This window comes from Polypterus senegalus, chromosome 2 (genome assembly GCF_016835505.1).
Source record: "Polypterus senegalus isolate Bchr_013 chromosome 2, ASM1683550v1, whole genome shotgun sequence".
Classification (NCBI taxonomy): domain Eukaryota; kingdom Metazoa; phylum Chordata; class Cladistia; order Polypteriformes; family Polypteridae; genus Polypterus; species Polypterus senegalus.
This window is the reverse complement of record NC_053155.1, coordinates 100689435-100712802: the sequence shown is the minus strand read 5'-3', so window position 1 is coordinate 100712802 and position 23368 is coordinate 100689435. Positions and strand designations below refer to the sequence as shown.

The following is a 23368-nucleotide window of genomic DNA, read 5'->3' as shown; positions in this document are numbered from 1 at the left end:
GTGCGTCAACATGCTGTGTTTTACATGATGTCAGGCTATAGAGTTTAGGAGTTTTTCTTGCCACCAGATGATAACTTTGCCACTTGACCATCAGTCATAAATAAATTGTCACATAAAGGCTTTCTCGCAGCTGATAAGTTAATTGGACTGAAGGATGTCATCAAAAAGTAAATTGCTTTGTGGGAGAGGTTTGGGGTGGATTTTGGGCTGTTTATGCTGTAGGCAGAGAATAAAAGAGAAGGGAATCCAGCTTCTGAATGATATAGTATAGTTCCTCACAAAAATTCCTGGAAATCAATCCACATTAATAAAAGGATAAGTGTCTGTATGTCTGTCTGTGTTCCTGTCTGGCTGTTATGCCTGTGTTATTCGAATAGATGGCACATCACACACATTAAGAATGTTTTTACAAATCCCTTACCAAATGGCCTGTAACAGATATATGCTTTGCATTCGTTATTCCAGCAAATAGCGCATCACAACAGCTGTAGCTATGCATTCCAATGTTAACATTGTTCGTGATGTGCCATCTTTTGGAATGACTAATGAAATGCATTTTACTACTGCATGCATTACAAAATATATTCCAGTAGATGGTATATTGTAAACATCTTGGACTGAAAGCACAGCTAGTGGATCATTATTTAATAAAAATAAACAATTGTACAAAGTATATGTATATCTGAGACTTTTAAGCATATATGTAAGGAAAAAAAATCAAAAAGTTCCCTAAGGGAGTAAAATAATTTTTCAGTTTAAGTAAAAGCTAACAAGTGAAAATAAGTGTCTTTTCCAATGCAAATTAAATAAAATCACATCACTCGTCCATAATCAAGACAGTAATCTTATGAAAAGGGCTGAAATTAAATTGGAAGCTAAGCAAACATAAAACAAATAGATGGGAATAGGCTTACAGTGGAACCTCGGTTCATGATCGTCTCGATACACGTACAACTCGGTTTACGACCAAAAAGTTCGCCAAACTTTTGCCTCGGTTCACGACCACACACTCAGTATACGAACAAGCCAGTTTCCCTTTTGGTTTGTGTGCGCTGATGATTTCCGCACGTGTTGCATTGTTCTGGGTCAGACGTGCGTGCTTTCGCTGTGAACACTTTGAACTCTGTTTCATTTCCCTTCTGGTTTCTACGCGCCAACTAACACTAAAATTACCAGAGCCTACGAAAAAACTCGTAGGTCCGTCCCACCTTAAATCGCTTCTTAAAACAGTTCTCACCTCTCTGCCAGCGTCTTTTGTTAATCTAAATGTGCTGATAAAAAAAAAAGCTGCAAGTAGCCAGCTATTCCATCCCCCCACCGACTTAGAACGTGCACAAACTTCTCCCAGCTCACGCCTTGATTGACTATCTGGGAGTGAAGTGGAGTTTTAGAGTAAAAAATAATAGATCATTATTTGGAATACACGCATTTCACTTTTGTTCCGTTTCTACAGTACTCCGTGTAAACACATTTTTAAAACAGAAACTTTTTCATATTGTAGTAGTAAATGACATAATGTAAGCATAAACTATATAATGTATGAAGCCTGAAGTCCAAATATCAAACACTTTCACAAAAGGTACAAATATAACAGAACAAGTATGCTTTTATTCAAAAATATAACTGCAGAAAAAAGCCGCCTTAGCATGCCACATTGACACATACTTTCTACTGCTAAGACGGTAGCGTAATGGTATCAGCTGCTGACTAGTATTCAAAAGGTCATGAGTTCGATTCCGCACAATTCAATTTTGAGAAGTAAACTGCTCTTATTCTTACTATTTTAGAATAAAAACATACATTTGATTTCAGTGTGTAACAGCCGGTGTAATTTATGATACTTGTAAAGGTTAGTTTTTTTTTTTTTATTCACTTTTCATTCTCTCAGTCGTGTTCAGGATCCTTCCCTATAATCTGAGAATGGTGTTTTCACAAAAAGATGCGCTATAGCTCAGCAGCGTACTTGTGACAGCATTCTCGTACCAATGCTTACGAACTGAAGTGCCTGCGTGCATTTTTTGTGGCATTAGACGTCTATTTTTTTGAGCATGCCCGTGTCGCTCAAACACAGGAACATATGTTGGTGTACAAGTATAACAAAACAAGTGCACTTTTATTCTAGACTATAAGTGAAGAAAAAATAAAGCAAATTACAGTAGGCGGTTGATACGACAGCTTGTGTGGTGCAATGCTAAGAACTGCTGATTTCCGATCCATGCTATATAAAATCATCACATTCAAATATTAACAATTCCCACACACCCTTCCTACATTCACGACATGTGTACTTGTTGTAGTGTACACATCTCTCTGTGGTATGGTTCCTATTACACTGAATGAGCACCTGACATTGTACTTTCTTCCCTATATAAATAACATTCGAGTATAGCGCGTCTCCAAATAAATCACATTTGCGCTATAGCGCGCCTTTATGTGAAAACTGCAGTGTCAGATGGGGGGGGGATCGTGAATGCAACTGAGAGAATGGAACTGAATTTAAAAAAAAAAAAAAAAGTTTACCTTTACAATTATCATGCATTTACACTGGCTCTTACAGACTGACTGAAATCAAATGTTTGTTTTTGTTCTAAAATAGTTCAGTACATGCAATATTATTTGAAAACGAACAGCGTCAGATTGGGTGCATATTCAAACCCGATCTGATGCTGTTCGTTTTCAAAAAAATTTGCATTAGTGCGATGATGTTTTTACATATATTGTCTCTTTCATTCATCTTGCGGTTTGCAATCAGTGACCACGTGTTTTTTCCCCGATCTTGCCAGTCCCCACATGTTGCTGTATGGTGGTGTTTCTTTTGTACTCCAGGACATGCAGAGGACAGAATAGTACAGAGCAGTAAGTTCAGCGATATATACAATCTGACAGACAGACAGGCAGAGAAGGCACTAGATATATAAATAAACAGGGAAGGCACTGTATAATAGATATATAAAAAACAGCTAAGGGGATAGATATATAGATATGTAGGAAGGAAAGGCACTATATTATAAGCAGACAGGGAAGCTCCTATATAATAATAAAATTACTGTTATTACTATATAGATAGACAGGGAGTTCAGGCAGGCACACGGCGAAGGTTAAAAATAAATAAATTTCCTCCCCAGTGGGGGATCGAACTCGGATCTCTTGAAGTACAGCAAGTCTGCTGCGCTCTAAGTGATGAAATCTTACCAGTACGCCACGGAAGCTGTTGTAAAAGTCTTGATCCTTTTATGAAAGTGTTTATTTGCTCTTTGGCTGTCAGGCTTCACACATCTTATAGTTTGTCTACATTTTGTAACATTTATTACTAAAATATGAAAAAGTTTCTGTTTTAACATTGTGTTTACACAGATCACTGTAGAAACGGAACACACATGCAATGTGTGTGTTGCAAATAACAATCTATTATTTCCACTCTAAAACTCCACTTCACTCCCAGATAATCGAGGCATGAGCTCGGAGAAGTTTGTGCACGTTCTGAGTCGGTGGGGGAATGGAATAGCCAGCTGCTTGCAGTTTGTTTTTATCGGTACATTTACAGGACAAAGGAGGCTGGCGGAGAGGTGAGAACGGTTTTAAGAAGCGATTTAAGGTGGGATGGATCTACGAGTTTTTTCGTAGGCTCTGGTAATTCTAGTGTTAATGTATTTAAGCATGTATTCAGCCTCTCCCTGTTCATTGTTCTCAGTCAGACATGCGTGCTTTACCTGTGAACTCTTTGTGCGCTACAGTATTTCGTGTGCTTTTGCAGTTAACCATGGCTTCTAAGCAAGTGAAGAGTGGTGAGAAGCAAGTTTTGAAGAAAATTGAAATCGAAGTAAAGAAAGAAATTATTGAAAAGTATGAGTGTGGCGTTCGTGGTACTGATCTTGCCGCCAAGTACAAGTAGTCAAAATCTATGAGTTTGACTATTCTAAAGCAGAAAATCTATTAAAGCAGCTGATGCTGCAAAAGGATTTACAGCGTTAACCAGGCAGAGGCCTCAAGTGCTGGAGGAGGTGAAAAAACTGTTGCTAGTGTGGCTGAACGAGAAGCAACTTGCAGAGGATAGCGTAAGCAAGGCGATGTTATGCGAGAAAGCCAGGAAGATTCATGGCGATTTCCTACAAAACTGTCCTTCTACGAGTGGCGAAAGTGAGGAATTTAAAGCCAGTAGATGATGGTTTGAAAGATTTTGCAAGAGAAGTGGCATTCATAGAGTGGTAAGGCATGGAGACGGATGAAGCAGTGAAAGAATTCGTGAAAAATTTCCCAAAATTAGTGTAGGACGAAGGCTACATCCCGCAACAAGTCTTCAACTGCGACGAGACCGGATTGTTCTGGAAGAGGATGCAGAAGAGGACCTACGTTACCCAGGAAGAGAAGGCTATGCCCGGCCATAAACCAACAAAGGACAGGTTAACCGTTTTGCTGTACTAACGCTAGTGGCGACTTAAAAATCAAGCCGCTACTCATTTACCAAAGCCAGACTGCCCATGATGTGGTGGGCAAACACGAAGGTTGGGTCACAAGGACCTTGTTTTGGAATGGCTGCACAAGGCTTTCGCTCCCGCCGTGAAGCGATATCTTAAAAGAGAATAACCTGCCTAAAAATGCCTTCTTCTAATGGACAGTGCACCACCACACCCTCCAAGTCTGATCCACCAGCTAAACAGCTATAAAAAACAGAAACCCAAGAAATCACAACAGAGAAAACACCTGAAGGAAATCATTCCTCCATCGCGGAGCCAGACTCTCCCTCAAAACTGTAACCTCCTCTCCACCCAGTTCCTCCTCACTTCATGCCAGAACTCGACTCATGCAAGGTTAGTTTTCTTGGTGGTTTATTGTTAGTTTTTGTATTACGGATTTTCCAAATGTTCATTTTTCGGCTCGTAGCGTGAATTGTTGCAATGTTACTTTTCTCTTTTTTCAAGTGTTCATTTTTTTTTCCCCTGTGCTTAAAACTCATTAAAAAAAAAAAAAGTGTTTACAGCGATTGGGTCGTAAGGTTATAGCGCAAACTCTTGCAATGTTTTCTCTGTTGTTCAAGGTTTTCTCAGTGTTATTCAATGTTTTTACATTTAATTTACTATTACGATGTGCATTCCATAGTATGATTAACTATATTGTGCTTAAAAATCTTTAAAAAGAATATATTTACATACAGTTCGTACGGTCTAGAACAGATTAATTCTATTTACATACAATCCTATGGGGGAAATTGCTTCAGTTCACAACCAAATCGGTTTACGACCAGAGTTTTGGAACAAATTATGGTCATGAACTGAGGTTCCACTGTATAGTCCAATTAGTTATGACTTTGTAGAAATATCCAGAGTCAGCAAATCAATTTTTTTTTGTTACAATAGCTAATTAATAATTTGTGGTTGTTATATTGGCATTGAAGATAATTGAAGATTTGGTTAACAATTTGTCTTCTCTGTGAAGGTTTGTGCTTGTTAAATTTTATATAATTTTCATGTATTTTAAAATATTACCTATTCTATCAATCACCTGTTTTAAAAATACTAACCAAGTTAATCAGTCAGTATCAGGTTTCCAAGTTTTAAGGATTGTTTTTTGCTTATTATTAATTTGTTACATTTTCTTTTTTCAGCTTTTTCGACGTGTAGCAGCTGCCTTGCCTGGAATGGAAAGCACACAAGATAAAAGCAGAGAAGACAGTATCCTTGTCATCTTTAATGTTAAGAACAAAAATGTTGTTGCGTTAGTTTGTGCTTATCAGAAATATGGTATTTTTTTCTGCCCCAAAAGCAAAAAGACTATAAAAAATTTTAACAGTAATTTTAAGCAATAAATCAAAACCCTTTGTTTAAGTGAGTCTAAAAATTTGAATCAGTCCATTTTAATTTAAAATGTAACCTAATCAGACCTGCTACATCCAAATCAAGGTTTCTGAGATAGAGACTATACTGGCATCATTGAGCACAAGGCAAGTACCTACCTTGGGCAAAGTGCCAGTCCATTGCAGAAAACAATCACACACACATGCCCCTTGGTATGGGGACTAATTTGGAATCGTTATTTAACCCAACTGACATGTCTTTGGAGACTTTGGAGTAAAATCCATGCAGTCACTGAGAAGGGATGAGCAACAACTTGATGCAGGATTTAAAGCCCGTGCTAAACACTATGCCTGCGTATCATCTTATCACTATGTTAAAAAAAAGTCCGCTTGCATCATTATCTGCACCTCACCATTCAGAGCATGGTTTTCATAGTTCAAATAATCTGAATTAATGCAGCTTCAGCTTCTAACTTTTAAAGCATGTATGGAAAATGAAAGTTTTGAAAAATCCATTGTTTTGTGAACTCTGAAAAATTCATTTTAACATTTCTAATAAAAGAAATTTTGTAAACCTTAATGTTCCCCATCCTTCCGTACCACATTTAAGGGCATCCACCCATTATTTAACATAAAGAAAAAAAATCACATTTTCTTCGTAATTAGTTACATTGAAATTGAAAAGGATTTATTTTGCTCTGTAGACAAATTCTGCTGTAAACTATTGGGAACTATTTATCTGCCCAAATGTGTTTGATATTTTACAAAGTTGAATCAACAATGTTTTATTTTTCAGTGAAATTTCAGCTAATTTTATTTCTCAACATATATTAAAATCATACTGCTTATGCATCTGTAGTTTCCCTTAACTGTTTTTTTCCAGTGATTGATATAAGACTTGAGAAGCCCCCAGAACAACCAGTCAGCGAGGGAGGCTGCTCATGTTAATGCTGTTGATCTGATTGTTTGTTTATCTTTATTTTCATTAAATGCCACTGCTACTCATTTCCATTGGCTGCAGTGTGAATATCAGCTTGTAACTTTTTCACTTAGTGTTTAAAAAAAAATTAAAAAAAACAAACACCAGGTTTTATTCTGCCTGTCTCCTTAGCTTAACAGGAACAATAAGATAACTTTATACTATGAAAAACAAACTGCAGAATGGCAAGTCTTTCCAGCAGGCTTCACTTTTGTTAAGTGATGCATTCAATTTTTCAGCTTTATATTACAGAAATGTACTTTTAAAAGTTGGAACACAGTTGTGTTTTTCAGAGAGGTTCATGTATCTGTACGGTCTACTGTATAGAACTTAATCATTCTGCACCATTACTTTACTGAACTCAAAACAAGACAGCAGGCATTAACTTAATTAAAAAGAATGTGTAAATATGTAACCCTTCTGATCAGAATAATCAGGAGATATACTGTATGAGTGAATTCATTCTCATGCCTAAGAACCAAGTTACCATTTCACAGGTAATTTGGAATTCTTCTTTTTGTTTTACTTACTTTTGATCCTTTAGATTTTTTTGTGAAGAGGGTCCAAAATTTTGTTTGAAATTCTTTTGGGTGCAGCGAAGGAATGCATTAGGAATGTAACCAATTAAATAAAGTGTTTTAACTCTTTAATCAAGAAGTGTGGCATGCTGATTCACAATTCTAGAATGGAAAACACTTCAAGCTGTCAGAATATTTAAAGTTTTAAACTCTTATGAAAAAATTAAAGTGAGTTTCTTATAGAGAGTTAAATCTTGATAATATTTTTTATTTTTACACTTGTTAAGGAATGTGTCATCATGATACTAAACGTTATGCAGACATGCCTTTTTAATTTAAACATTTTCTTAGAGCTTCCACAGTTTTGTTTTTACGATTGTTTAGTTACAATTAGCCTAACTGTATAGTATAGTTCATTAAATTAAACCCTGGTTCTGTACTGTTTATTTCTGCAGATGAATGCTTTATGTATTTTTTTTATTTCTATAAGCTGAAATACACATTTTTATTTTCTACATGACCATAGATTTAGCTTTTTCATCTTCCTTAAAGCCATTACAAATGGTACCTTGTAATTCATTGTGTTTTCATGTGCCGTTTTAAACCTCCATATCCTGTTGTAGAATATACTGAAAATGTCTGTTGTATAGTATTTTACAGATCTGATACATTTTAACCACAGCAATTACTTGGATGTCATATTTGCACTACCTTTCATGTAGTGACACAAACAGGCACATAAGCACTCACACAGTTTGTTTGTTAGGTTAGCCAACATATTGAATAAATTTGGGTTACTGGTTCATTGCTTTTGTCCTGATGCAAAAATTTGTTAGCCTTGATCTCAAATTTAAAAACACAGCTTTTTTTCATCTTGCTTACTGGAACTTTCAGTGTTTTTGAAATCTCAGCTACTCACTTGCTTAAGGTTTTTAACAATATTCAGCTTCTTAACTTATTGTTTTATTACACAACATGTGGTGGCTTTGGTTTCCTATGCAGAATTGTGTAAAGTTTTGCTACTTTTTTGTACATTGCTGAAAGCAAAAAAGATAAACTGTGAGGAAATATAGTTTTTGTGTAGCGTAAAAACACTACTGATGTTTATCTCAGTCTTACTTTGCATTTAGCACAGTTTGCTGCCTACTCTAAAGCATGACGTTTAAGTATGTTTTTCTGTTAAAAAGGTTGAGCCTGTAATAATTTAGCTTTCAAAATAATTATTTTGAGAGCATGTTTCAGAGAATACAAATTATTTCTTTTTAAGCAAAAAACTAGGTGCTCAAAATTCCATTTTACACTGGTATCCTCTGTTTTACATCTAGTTGTTTTTGTGGCATAGGCAGTTTGTATTGGCTAAATATTGCACTGTAACATACCAAAGGAAAGAAGATTGGTTAGAAGAACATACAAAAGCAAACTGCATTTAGGATGGCAATTTAATTTGTTCAGCTAACCCCTTTATTAAAAGTGCAGTTTTTCCATATTCCTGGAGTTTAAACACTGACATGTTAATTGTCGTGCACATGGATACAGAATCTCAGTGGTGAGTGTAAACCCTGAATCTCTTTGGGTTTAGACTTAATGCTGGCAGGCTACATTGACAATGTTGTCATATACTTGGGTTGGAAAATAAGAAGGTAAAAAAGCATGTTTAATTACTGTCTAAATGCATCAGGTGTGATAAAAAAATCACCAGTGCAAAAGCAGTTAAATGTCAAAGACAGACTGGGCATCTGTTTTCGAGCAGTGGTGGGAGTTTTGAAACAGACATATTTTTGACTTGACTGTTGAATTTTGTGCAACTGTTTGTCCTTTTATGTATGTCTTTTTAAAAAGGAGGATGAGCATTAACCAGAAGTACTTTGAAGAAAGTAGATTTTGGCTTTGAAACAAAAGTACCTCATCCTCTTATTTCATAATGTTAATACCCAAAGCCTGAAAAATAAAACACCTAATGTACCCACTCAATGATGTTTCCTGTTTTTGTGTTGTCTTAAGTTGTTTCATAAGTGTTTGTACTAGTGCATGTGTTTTTGAGCAATTTACTTACAGTTGAGTGAGAGATACACTGTGTGTGTGTGTGTATGTGTGTATATATATATATATATATATATATATATATATATATATATATATATATATATATATATATATATATATGTGTGTGTGTGTGTGTGTGTGTGTGTGTGTGTGTGTGTGTGTGTGTGTGTGTGTGTGTGTGTGTGTGTGTGTGTAAAAAACACATTGAATGAGGTGGTGTGTCCAAACGTTTGGCCTGTACTGTATATATATGTGTGTGTGTGCGCGTGTATGTATGTATGTGTGTATATATATATATATATAAAATACACACACACACATACACAGTGGGTATAGAAAAAAATCACCCTCTTTAAAATATTCCCCTTTTTGTTTTGCTGTACAGACTTAAATGAAAACACACATAAAAAATATTTCTTCCCAGCTCAATGCAACCTATAACATCCAAGTGAAAGATATCACAGCTGCAGTTAAGAAAAATTATAAAAAATCAAAAACAAGACATACTGAGATTAATAAAGGATCACCCCTCAATGTCAATATTTTGTTGAACCACCTTTTGCTTTAATGACAGCCTTAAGTCTAGCTTTGCACATCTAGATTGAGCAATATTTGCCCACTCTTCTTTACAGTACTGTTCAAGTTTGGTCAGATTGGTTGGGGAGTGTTTGTGGACTGCTATCTTCAAACTTTTCCACAGATTTTCAGTGGGTTTTACATCTTGGATTTGACTGGGCCACACAAGGGCATTCACTTTTTTCTTCTTCAGCCACTGTGTGGGCAGTTTTGCTGTGTGCTTCGGGTCGCTGTTGTGTTGAAAGGTGAACATTCATGTTAGGTAGAATCGCCATTGGGGACTGCGCGGTCACATGGCCTGGAACCCCTGCAGATTTTATTTTGTTTCTCCAGCCGTCTGGAGTTTTTTTCTGTTTTTTCTGTCCACCCTGGCCATCAGACCTTACTCTTTTTCTATGTTAAATAATGTTGTCTTATTAATTTCTTATTTTGTCTTTTAAATTTCTTTTCTTCAGTATGTAAAGCACTTTAAGCTTCTTTTTGTATGAAAATGTGCTATATAAATAAATGTTGTTGTTGTTCTGCCCATCTTCAACTTTCTGGCAGAAGGTAACAGGTTTTCCTCAAGAATGTGATGGTATTTTGCCCCATCCATTCTTCCTTCTACCCTAACAAGAGCCCCAGGCCCTGCAGCAGAATAACACCCCCACAACAGGATGCTGCCACCTCCATGCTCTACTTTAGGCATGGTGTGTTGTGGATGGTGAGCTGCATTGGATTTCCGCCAAGTGTACCGTTTGGTATTGAGGCCAAATAGGTCGATTTTGGTCTCCTCTGACCATAAGACCTTTTTCCACTTGGCATCAGAATCTTCAAGGTGCATTCTGGCAAAGCTCAAACGAGGCTTAATGTGGCCTTTCTTGAGAAGTGTCTTTTTCCTTGCGACCCTCCCAAAAAAGCCACAATTGTGGAGCGCTTGTGAAATTGTTGTCACATGCACACAATGACCACTCTTTGCCATAAAATCCTGTGACTCCTTCACAGTGGCCATTGGCTTCTAGGTAGCCTCTCTTACCAGTTTCCTTGTTGCTCTTTGTTTGGAGGGACAGCCGGATCCAGGGAGGGTCCTAGTAGTACCAAACACTTGCCACTTCTTTATTATGGACTGTACTGTGCTCCTTGGGATTGATAAAGCCTTTGAGATTTTTTTGTATCCATCTCCTGCCTTATGTCTGTCCACAACTCTATCCCTGAGATCGTTTGAAAGTGGCTTGCCACCCATAGTCAGTTGTTTGCTGTCGGTTGCACTACCAGTAAGGGAATGCTATAGGAACAGTTGTTTTTTTTTTTTGCTTCACTAATCACACCGATTACAGTTGATCACAGGTGGAAGCCAGTAACCATGGTTTGCAATGAAAATTGGTGGTAACTTACACCTGATTGAGTTTACAAATATTGTTTAGGATGGAGGTGATCCTTTAGTAATCTCAAGTAATTTTTTTTTATTTTTTTTTTTTTAATTCTTCTGAACTGTAGCTGTGATATCTTTCACTTGGATGTTATAGATTGCATTGAGTAAGTAATTACTGGTTTGTGTGTTTTCATTGGCGGCTCTATAGCATGTTTACATGTTACAGAATTTAATCCCCTGTACCAAAACCCTTAATAATTATCTTAAGATGATGTTCTAGAAGTCCCAAGTAAATATGGTCTTTATTCCCCTTGATATGGGGGCTTTTTTCCAGCCTGCATGGAACAGTTCTTACGGATGACTCTGATGCTGGGCTGGCTACTTTCAGCAGCTGTTTAAAGCTGATCCACCGGCTAGGACATTGGATATCTCTAGGTCCACAGTTCAAGACAGATCTTCTGATTGGCTGTGAACCACCCAATCTCACTGAGATTGCACAGGTGGTGAACCAGCTAAAGGTAGGGAAGGCTGCAGGGATCTGTGGTACCTGGGGGAAACTTCTCTAGGCTGGTGTTAAGGCTATCCTCTTGGCATTGCAAGCAATATTTTCTTCCATTTGGGAGACTGGCATCATCCCAACTAAATGGAAAATGGAACTTGTCATCCTTATCTGGAAAGGGAAGGTTGATCGCCTGGATTGCATGAACTACACGGGGTTAACACTGCTGTCAGTGCTGGGTAAGGTCCTTGAGATGGTCATCCTCAGTAGTATCCGTAATCATTTGCTCACCTACCAGCGACTGGAGCATCCTGGTTTTATGCCTAAGAAGTTGATTTTCTAAAACCATTCAACTCAGTTGATCGAGCTGCCCTGTGGGATCTCCTTAAAGTTGCTAGATATCATGACTGAGGAGGTAGAAACTGTGTTTTTTCCCAGTTGATTCTTGAGCTTATCAGGGGTGTGTTCTTGCTCCTGTGCTGCTCAACGCTTGCATGAACTGGGTGGTGGGCAGGGTTGTGGAGTTCAGCAGCCCTGGGGCATCTATTGGTGAAGACAAATTCATTGATCTTGACTTACCCGACGATGCTGTGATCTTGGCATTGTCGATGAAGACTCTGATATCGGGGCTCTCGACAGACTATGCGAGGAGTCTGAGTGTCTGGGCTTGCGATTGTCCTGGATAAAAACCAAGATCCAGGCCTTTAATGACCTCTTGGGCACAGCCATTAGCAGTGTGTCTGTCTGCGGAGAGAATATCAACCTTATCAAGCAGTTTATTTCTTGACAGCGACAGTCATGTCTCTGGTGACTCTTCCTATAAAGTCAGTAGACGGATTGGGAGAGCATGGGTTGGTCATGAGGTTGCTGGAAAGGAGTGTGTGGCACTCTTGATATGTTTGAAAAAGGACAAAGGTCCAATCTTTAGTCCTGGTGCTTCCTGTTTTTCTGTGTGATTGCAAGACATGGACACTATCAAGTGACCTGAGACGACGACTGGACAGAGAATCCTTGCGTACAGTTGGTTTGACTTTGTATCGAATGAGACACATTACCTGCATTGTGCGGGAGCATCAGTTATAGCACTACGGCCACTGTTGAGGACCCGAGCAGCTGGACCAGGCCAAAGGGACATCCACTTAACACCTGGCTGCAGCAAATGGATGGTCATTTCCTGAGGGTATTAAAAATGAGTAGAGAAGGCAAGTGGTGGCAGCAGAAAAATAACCATGAATTACCCAGGCAGAGAGTAGGCATGCTCTTATTTGATAGGAGAGGATGCTGTTTAGTCAGTTATGTATCAAACTAAGCTCCATATTCAGTAAAGTCATTTAAACATTGGTTCATAAGTAAAAAGAATTGATCATTAATAAGGCCAGGGGTAAGTATACTGCCAGATACAGGGTTTGTACTGTTTTGTGGCTGATTTCATAGCAAAAGCAGTATGAAAACATATTAGTATTTTTGTTTTACAGAATAGGTACAGCAGAGTTATGCTAAAGTTAGAGCTGCAGCTTTACAGCTCTTACTCTCTTACAATCAGCAACCCTGATTGATTTCTCAGCATGTTTTCTGCCTTTTTGCTGATTCTTCAGTAATTGAAATAATGTGTAGCTTAAGTTAATTAGAAACATTAAATATCAATAGTAATTGGATTAAATGAATTTAATTTTTTATTTATTAGTGACATTTCCAGATCTGCAGTTGTCTGCTACCCCGAAATTGAACAAATGTGTTGAATGACCAGATGAATGGATGATTTACAAATGACCAGTGTTTACAATTTTAGTAACTTGATGGTTCAAGATAAGTTCTGCAACAAGGAAGGAAGGAAGTCTATCCATCCATTTGTCCCCAGGGTTAAAAGAGCTTAATCATACCAGAGAGAAAGGTTACCTAACAGTTTGTTGTCCAGGTGGTATTTACTTGTACAGTTTGTCCATTTTTGCTGGCCATGTTTTAGCTATTTCAGCATGTGGTGTTATGGGTCCACAGCTCGCTTAGCAAAGTCCATTTAAATAAATGATCACTGTGCTCGCGTGAGGGGGCGTAGTGGTTGTAGCAAGCCGCGGGGCGATCTGCGGTGTGGGCGTTTCTCACCGAGTGCACAGGTGAGGAACTGCCCACATCCTTGATTATTCCCGTGGCTAATGTGCTGCAGCTGCTATGGCCCCTCGCTGTTTAAAAGAAGCGTGAGTCGGTTGGGAGGAAGAACGAGAAAAAGAGAGGACGGAGGTTACATGGGTGCGAGAGAGAGAGACACACATGGAGTGTGTGGAGAGCGAGCACTCGTGGGCATCTGCGAGGGCCTGGGTGTTAGGTTTACACCCAGGGGTTGTAGTTGATGTCGCTCCCGCTGAGCGAGCAGTTAGCGGGAGTGACCAGGGGAAGGCAGCGGGAGTCGGGAGGCTTGGTGGTGGAGTCCCCAACGTGAGTGACCTGGCCGTTGAAGGAAACCAAGTCTCAAGGCTGGGGTGAGTGCCAGACCGAAGCCAAGGATCGGGAGGTCTCCAGTCTCGAGGGTGAGTTGAAGAGGGCAGCTGCAGAGAGCGTCTCGCCTGCTGCAAAGCCCAACTGGGAGAAGCAGGTGAGACGCTAACAGAAAAGAAGCACCAGGCTTGTCATTGTTGTGTTTTTTAAAGACTGCTTCCTGTTGGATGTTTTAACCTCGATTTTTAAAGGATTGTTCTATTTATTGTTTTTTAAACCTCCACGTTTTTCTTTTATTGGATTATTTATTTGGACATTGAATCACTGCGCTTTATGAACACTTTGTTTTTGATGGACTGTTTTTAATTAAAGCACTATGCACCTTTTTTACCATCCCCTTGCTCGATTGTTATTGCCTCCACTGTCTAGCTCATCCAACATTACCGTGACATTACCGACGGTGTTGGGTTGAAGGGCTCCCGAATAGCACTGGGAGCGTCGAGCCAAACCCGCATCGTCACACAGCAATGCCATGTGGCTATACAAAGGTAATTTCTGAAACATTGTTTTCATTTGCTTTTTGAATTGTTGTTTATCATAATATAGTTTATATGATGAAATATGATTTTGTAACTTTGTTTTTTAATTTGCCCTACCCTGTTGTGACCACAGTTTTCTATTAGCAGTACTTGATTTTTTAACAAGTTTATTTCAACTCTATTGGTACTGATTAAGCTTTTTGGAGCTATTTTCTAGTAGTCATGCTGATGTGCTATCTAGTTCATCATAAAAATGAAACCATAGGAGAGGGCAAGTCAATGTTTGTGTTCAGCTGCTGCTTTTTGTGTGGGTTGGAGTCTATATATTGAATTGCTTCAGTCATAAATGTTGCCACATCTTTAAATTCACCCGCAGCCAGGTGCATTGAGATCTTTTGTGTCATATGCTTTTTAGGCAATTCTCTGAGAAAGGTAGTTGTGACCTAGTTGGTCAGCGGGGGTAGTGGTTGTTTCTAGGCAGAATCTAGAAAATCAAGTTCAGCATTCTTTCATTTCTAAATGTTGCTTCTAGAAATATTAATACTGCATAGTTTTAAACTTTGTTGTGTTGTCTTAGTTCTGTTGCATGTTTGTGTGGAATTAAATTGTTCTATCATGGTGTGGATGGGAGGAGAAATGGAGTTGGGGTTATTCTGAAGGAACAGTATGTCGAGAGTGTTTTGGAGGTGAAAAGAGTGTCAGACAGAGTAATGATTATGAAGCTGGAAATTGGAGGTGCGATGATGAATGTTGTTAGTGCTTATGCCCCGCAGGTTGGGTGTGCGATGGGGGAGAAAGAAGAAGATTTTTGGAGTGACTTGGATGAAGTGATGAACAGTGTACCCAAGGGCCAGGAAATGGTGATTGAGGCAGATTTCAATGAGCGTATTGGTGAAGGGAACAGAGGAGACAAGGAGGTGATGGGTAGGTATGGTGTCAAGGAGAGGAATGAAGAAAGTCAGAGGACAGTGGATTTTGCCAAAAGAATGGACATTGCTGTGGTGAATATGTATTTTAAGAAGAGGGAGGAACACGGGGTGACTTACAAGAGTGGAGGAAGATGCACACAGGTAGATTACATACTATGCAGAAGAGTCAATCTGAAGGAGATTGAAGACTACAAAGTGGTGGCAGGGGAAAGTGTAGTTAAGCAGCATAGGATGGTGGTCTGTAGAATGACGTTGGAGATCAAGAAGAGGAAGAGAGTGAGTGCAGAGCCAAGGATCAAATGATGGAATCTGAAAAAGGAAGACTGCAAGGTTGAGTTTAGGGAGAAGGTGACACAGGCACTGGGTGCTAATGAAGAATTGCCAGACAGCTGGGAAACTACAGCAGATGTAGTATGGGTGACAGCAAGAAGGGTGTTTGGCGTGACATCTGGACACAAGAAAGAGGAAAACGAAACCTGGTGGTGGAATGGGGAAATACAGGAGAGTATACAGAGGAAGAGGATGGCAACGAAGAAGTGGGATAGGCAGAGATGCAGAAAGTAGACAAATACAAGGAGATAAGGCTCAAGGTGAAGAGAGAGATGGAGAAGGCTAAAGAAAAAGCGTATGATGAGTTGTATGAGAGGTTGGAAACTAAGGATTCAGAAAAGGACCTGTGCCGATTGGCTAGACAGAGGGACCAAGCTAGGAAAGATGTGCAGCAGGTTAGGGTGATAAAGATGGAAACATACTCACAAGCGAGAAGAGTATGCTGAGCAGATGGAAAGAGTACTTTGAGAGGCTTATTAATGAAGAGAACGAGAGAGAGAAGAGGTTGGATGATGTGGAGATAGTAAATTAGGAAGTGCAACGAATTACCAAGGAGGAAGTTAGGAAAGCTATGAAGAGGATGAAGAATGGAGAAGCCATTGGTCCAGATGACATACCTGTGGAAGCATGGAGGTGTTTAGGAGAGATGGCAGTGGAGTTTTTAACCAGATTGTTCAATGGAATCTTGGAAAGTGAGAGGATGCCTGAGGAGTAGAGAGGAAGTGTACTGGTGCTGATATTTAAGAATAAGGGGGATGTGCAGGACTGTAGTAACTACAGGGGATAAAATTGATGCGCCACAGCATGAAGTTATGGGAAAGTGTAGTGGAAGCTAGGTTACGAAGTGAGGTGAGATTAGTGAGCAGCAGTATGGTTTCATGTCAAGAAAGAGCATCACAGATGCAATGTTTGCTCTGAGGATGTTGATGGAGAAGTTTAGGGAAGGCCAGAAGGAATTGCATTGTGTCTTTGTGGACCTGGAGAAAGAATATGACAGGGTTCCTCGAGCGGGGTTGTGGTATTGTATGAGGAAGTCGGGAGTGGCAGAGATGTATGTAAGAGTTGTACAAGATATGTACGAGGGAAGTGTGACTATGGCGAGGTCTGCGGTAGAAGTGACGGATTCATTCAAGGTGGAGTTGGGATAACATCAGGGATTGGTTATTAGTCCTTTCTTATTTACAATGGTGATGGACAGTTTGACAGATGAGATTAGACAGGAGTCCCTGTGGACTATGATGTTTGCTGATGACATTGTGATCTGTAGCAATAATAGGGAGCAGGTTGAGGAGACCCTGGAGAGGTGGAGATATGCTCTAGAGAGGAGAGGAATGAAGGTCAGTAGGAACAAGACAGAATACATGTGTGTAAATGAGAGGGAGGTCAGTGGAATGGTGAGGATGCATGAAGTAGAGCTGGCGAAGGTGGATGAGTTTAAATACGTGGGATCAACAATTTAGAGTAATGGAGATTGTGGAAGAGAGGTGAAAAAAAGAGTGCAAGCAGGGTGGAATGGGTGGAGAAGAGTGTCAGGAGTGATTTGTGACAGACGGATATCAGCAAGAGTGAAAGGGAAGGTCTGCAGGACGGTAGTGAGACCAGCTATGTTATATGGGTAGGAGACGGTGGCACTGATCAGAAAGCAGGAGACACAGCTGGAGGTAGCAGAGTTAAAGATGCTAAGATATGCATTGGGTGTGACAAGGATGGATAGGATTAGAAATGAGTACATTAGAAGGTCGGCTCAAGTTGGACGTTTAAGAGACAAAGAGAGACAAGATTGTGTTGGTTTGGACATGTGCAGAGGAGAGATGCTGGGTATATTGGGAGAAGGATGCTAAGGATAGAGCTGCCAGGAAAGAGGAAGGCCTAAGAGAAGGTTTATGGATGTGGTGAGAGAGGACATGCAGGTGATAGGTGTAACAGAACAAGATGCAGAGGACAGAAAGATATGGAAGAAGATGGTCCGCTGTGTTGACCCCTAACGGGAGCAGCCAAAGGAAGAAGATGTTTGTATGTAATAGGCTGAGACCTATTAGTCAGTTTTTATGATGTATTAGCATCAGTTAAAGTTACCATAAGAGGACTATCAAGCTTGTATGACCTTGCAAAGAAGACTGAAAGATGAGAATACTGTACATGTAAAATCAAGAAATTATAGTTTGAAATCAAGCATGGCTTTAATTGTGTTTTCCTGTTGTGTTGTGAGTTTGTCTAGGTAAGAAATAAAGTCATCACAGATTTAAAAAAAGAGACAAAACAAATAGTGCTGTTCCCATGGCTGAATACTTGAGTAACCACCACTCAGACCACTGCCCACCTCACTCATTCTGCTCCTTCCTTCTATCTGTGCTCCATCTTTCCAGTTGTCCATGCACCATTTATATTTTATTCTCTTGTGCTGATTTTACATGGCAATTAGCTGAAATTTTGCATTAATTTGTAACTTCAGCCAAGTATCAAGGTGTAAAAAATACTGATGGCCCTTGTGCTCACTATCAACATGATTCTTGAAACTCCGTTTTATGTTCCTAACCATTAAAAGAATGAATTATCGTAAAACCTTGTTTTTTCTTTCTTTTTAAATCCATTTCAAGGAGCTCTGTTGATCATCTATTGAATTGTTTCTGTTTTTACACCTTAATTAATTTAGTCACTAATTGGAGACCAGCCTTTTGGAATGTTGTTCCGATTTGCTGTCATTACAGCTTGGTCTTAGGAGCAGAAATTAATGTTCTTATCTTCACCCTTGCAGCTCCAGATCTTCACACTTCTTTACTTGCCAGTAGAACGAGGTACCTTTCCAAACCCACATCAGGCATTATAATTGATTTTTACTCTTCATGCTGTTTCATAAATAACATTGGACAAAATCCCTTCAGGTATCTCTGCTCATTTAGTACTAGCTTATGCTTGATCTTTCACTGGAGCTATTGGAGAATTCAAAGTATGAGGAAGAGGTGTGGCAAGATGGTGGTTATATCTAAATTTGGCTTGTTGCAGCTCACGTGTGGCCAAGTTGCTACTACTGTGTGCAAAGCCTTCAATTTTAAAAACTGCATATTGTGTACTTGTTGATCAAGCATATTGAATAATGAACATAATGTTTTTGAAGATTCCTTTTGTATCCTAGGAGCCTAACTTATGCAATTATATTAATTATTTCTGTGACTAAGGGACCGGAAAATCCCATATAAACTTGATGAAACGTAATAAAAGCGACAGCACATTCAGTGAGTACTTTTTGAATATACTGCCAGGGATGTATCCAGTTAGAAGGTCAAAAAAAAAAACAAATTCAAGGTTTAGTCATCAATCTCAAGCTTTGGCAAACAAAATAGACATTACCTATTTCAGTGATCTCCATAATTTTATGACAAAGACATATTTTCTCATGGTTTACCCACCTCCATAGTTTAAAATTAGAAATCAAATAATTTACATAATTAAATCGCACATTGCAGACAATTCAAGGGTATTTGCGTGTATTTCGGTCACACCAGCACTATTTCCTACTTGTGCCCCTTTTCAGGGCACCATAATTTTTGGGAAATGTGGTGTCACTGGTGTTTAATTCCTTAGGTGTGTTTCATTGCTTCATTAGTGCATGAATAAGACTGTCTGTAGTAGCCCTTTTCTCAACAAGAGGACAAGAGCTGTGCCAATGAAAGTCAAAGAAGCCATTATGTGGCTGAAGAACAAGAATAAAACCATTTGAGACCATTGTAAAGCCTCAGGATTAACTAAATCAACTGTGTGGAATATCATTAACAAGAAAGAACAAACTGGTAAGCAAAGCACCTGGTAGGTCAAGGAAGACCTCCACTGCTGATAGAAGAATCCTCACTATGATAAAAAAAAAAGCCGTAAACGCCTGTCAAACAGATCAGAAAGAGTCTTCAGGAGGCAGATGAGTACGTGTCAGGGGCTACTACCTGCAGAAGGCTTCATGAACAGAAATGCAGAGGCCACACTGCAAGATGCAAACCACTAACTGGCCACAAAAAATGGATGCCCAGATTATAGTTTGTGATTAAAAAAACTTAAGAAAGCCTGTAGAATTCTGGAAAAATTTTGGACAGACGAGACAAAGACTAACCTGAATGAAAGTGAAGAGTGATGTGTGGAGACAAAAAGGAACTGCCCAAGATCCAAAACAAACCACCTCAGCTGTTAAATGTGGTGGGGCTGTTATGGCTTGGGCATGTGTGGCTGCCACAGGTACTGGCACGCTTATCTTCATTGATGATGGCAGTTGCAGAATGAATTCTGAGGTGAATAGAAATATCTTACCTGCTCAAGCTCCACTAAATGTCTCCAAACTCCTTGCTATGTCCCAAATATAATTGTGTTTTGAAATGGGGGGACCCATGTAGAAAAAGTGTTATTTCTACATGGTGGGACTGAAATGTATGCAAACACCCTTAAATGAAAGTGTGCAATATGGGTCTGAATTGTTTGATTTGTAATTTTAAACTGTGGAGCAGAGGGGGTATATCAATGAAAATGTGTCTTTGTCCCAAATATTATAGAGTGCACTGTAAATGTTTGCACCACTAAATGTATCTTAGAATTAAAATGTTTTCATCTCTTTATTAATCTACACAATGGGTTCTGAAAAATTCCAGTAGTAATCTGAATTAATAAATATGAAGTATTCTGTTAGGGAAGGCATCCACTTTCATTCCAATAGTAATTCTAAATCAGTTGAAGTCTAAACACTCATACTGAACTCTGATTAGATCGTTCTGTTTCTCATTAGTCAGGATTACAAAACCTTTTGTTTATGCCTGGTATAAACTCAGCAGAACAGCTTATTGAGTGAAAGGAATAATCTAAAGTACCAAAAAAGATTGGTATGAAAACCTGACCCTCCACCCAACATGATGGTGAAACTTTTTTTTTTTTTTGAAACTTTGTCAATGGTATGCACTGCATTTAAAACGTTGTGGCAAATGTTTTATTGATAGAAAGTACTTTTTTAAAGTGGTTTCAGTAAAGCCACAGTCGATAGCGTGCTGGCTGTGCAATGCCATTATGAAGGTCTGAGGTTTGTGAATTTCATCCCTGACTTGTCATGTTCACCAGCTTTTAGTTCACACCTAGTGATCCTTCTTTTATTCTGTTAACTATCGAACACTAATAATGTAGGTTAATAACTTACTGTATCTAAAGCAGCCCATTTTATCCCAAAAGTTGTTTCTTATCATATGAGAACTGCCTTTTTGTTTTGTGTTTTTCAGGACAGTTTATAAACCTCAAACATTGATTTCATATATTTATTAAAGAGAGGTAAGGCGATGGAGTTAAAGATGCTAAGATTTGCATTGGGGTGACGAGGATGGACAGGATTAGAAATGAGTACATTAGAGGGTCGGCTCAAGTTGGAAGATTGGGAGACAAGTCAGAGAGGTGAGACTGTGTTGGTTTGGACATGTACAGAGGAGAGATGCTGGGTATATTGGGAGAAGGATGCTAAGGATAGAGCTGCCAGGGAAAAGGAAAAGAGGAAGGCCTAAGAGAAGGTTTATGGATATGGTAAGAGAGGACGTGCAGGTGATGGGTGTAACAGAGCAAGACACAGAGGACAGAAAGATATGGAAGAAGATGATCTGCTGTGGCAGCCGAAAGAAGAAGATTAAAGAGAGGTAAGGAAGGCAGACCCTTCAAGCTAAGGAAGTTCTTCTCACTTATCATGGTGCCAGATACAATAATGACTCTTATTAACCTCTAATCCAGAGAGTGTGCCTCCTAAGGAATTTCTTCTGATGTTAGAAGATATTAACAGATTTAAAACAGAAAAAGGTTTATGGCATAAAATGGTTGCTCCAAATGTCAATATATTTATATAGCACATTTAAAACTACATAGGAATGCTATGGCCAAAGTGCTTTACAATAATAGAATAAAAAAGAAAAAACATACAAATAACATAAATAGAAATAAAATATATGAACATAAAAAATAATAATAAATAGTAATGGGTAATGTTACATAATCACAATGCGGAAACCATCAGTATTACTGAAGGTCACGGAATGCAAGTGAATAGAAATGGGTCTTTAATCTTGTTTTGAACAGTTCAATTGTAGACAACTCCTTTATGTAATGAGGTAAAGAGTTCCACAGGTGGGGAGCAGCAACTGCAAAAGCCCTGTCCCCCTTAGTTTTACACTTAGTACGAGAGACAACTGATCAGAAGATCTAAACACTGGCTGGTGTAAAACGCACAATTAGGATAAATATGCAGGAGCAAGCCCATGTAAAGATTTAAAAACTAGCAACAAGATTTTAAAATCAATTCGAAAACTGACAGGCAGCCGGTGTAAACAAGCTAATATTGGAGAAACAGAGTCATACTTCTTTGCCCCAACCAGGAACCGAGTGGCAGCATTCTGGACCAAGTGTAACCTGTGTATCAGGGATTGTTACTGCTAGTTTATAACAATAAAGGTTTTAATTTCTAAAACGAGTCCCATGTGTCTTTTAAGATGCTGAATGTGTCTGGCCTTCCTGATTAGCCAATTGTATAAAATTTAAAACCTCAAACGCAAATACAATCTCCGTGTCTGTAATTCAGTAGGTTGTAGTTAGTCAACCCCTTGTGGCTTCAAATTGAAATGCTAAATTGTGGTGCCTGCACTTACATTGCAGTGTCTTATACCCACAGTTCTGCAGCTCACAAAGGAGACCCTGAACCTCAAGACATGAGGAGTCTGGGTAGATTGTAGATAACTGATTTGTTTTTATATCATCTACTGTTGAATTCTGCTCTGTACTTGTAATATTTCTGTTTCACTATTGTATTGCGGATTATTTGTGTATTGACCCCCTTTTTTGACACCCACTGCATGACCAAACTACCTGGAAAGTGGTTTCTCTTTCAGCTGCCTTTCCCATGGTTTCTTCCATTTTTTTTTCTCCTTACAGGGTTTTTTGGGAGTTTTCCTTGTCTTCTTAGAGAGTCAAGGCTGGGGTGCTGCCAAAAGGCAGGGCCTGTTAAAGCCCATTGTGGCACTTGTGTGTTTTTGAGCTATACAAAAAATAAATTGTGTTGTATTTAAAGGTATAGAAGGAAGATGTCAAGTAACTAGCATTATGATGTCAAGTCAAAGAGAGGGGTGACCCTTGAAATAAGGGCTGAGGGCTGGAGTACCTGTGTTCAGATGGGAATAGTAAAAGTGGTCCATGTTAAAGAGTTCACGTGGTCCCAGAAAGTTAAACTTGTCAGGGTGAAGATTAGCTCTGTTATTACAGATGCTTGGAATCTCTTCTATGTGGACATCACATCAGGGTGTGTAAATAATCACACTAGTTCCTCTTCCACAGCCAGGCCAATGGAGTTGTCTTTGGGTAACAAGGGCAGGTGATGCAAAGCTCATC

The 23368-nt window shown here is 38.9% G+C and overlaps 1 protein-coding gene across 3 annotated transcripts in view; it reads left to right on the top strand.

Moving 5' to 3' along the window:
• The window catches only part of rab6a (RAB6A, member RAS oncogene family), an 82890-nt gene extending 73631 nt beyond the window's left edge, over positions 1-9259 (top strand). For all 3 annotated transcript variants that reach the window (XM_039744269.1, XM_039744267.1, XM_039744268.1), the window contains exons 7-8: positions 5603-5669; positions 6675-9259. In XM_039744269.1, coding sequence (XP_039600203.1) covers positions 5603-5669; positions 6675-6739 — 132 coding nt within the window. In that variant the 3' untranslated portion in view covers positions 6740-9259. The remainder of the gene's footprint in view (positions 1-5602; positions 5670-6674) is intronic.
• The last annotated feature ends 14109 nt before the right edge of the window (positions 9260-23368 follow it).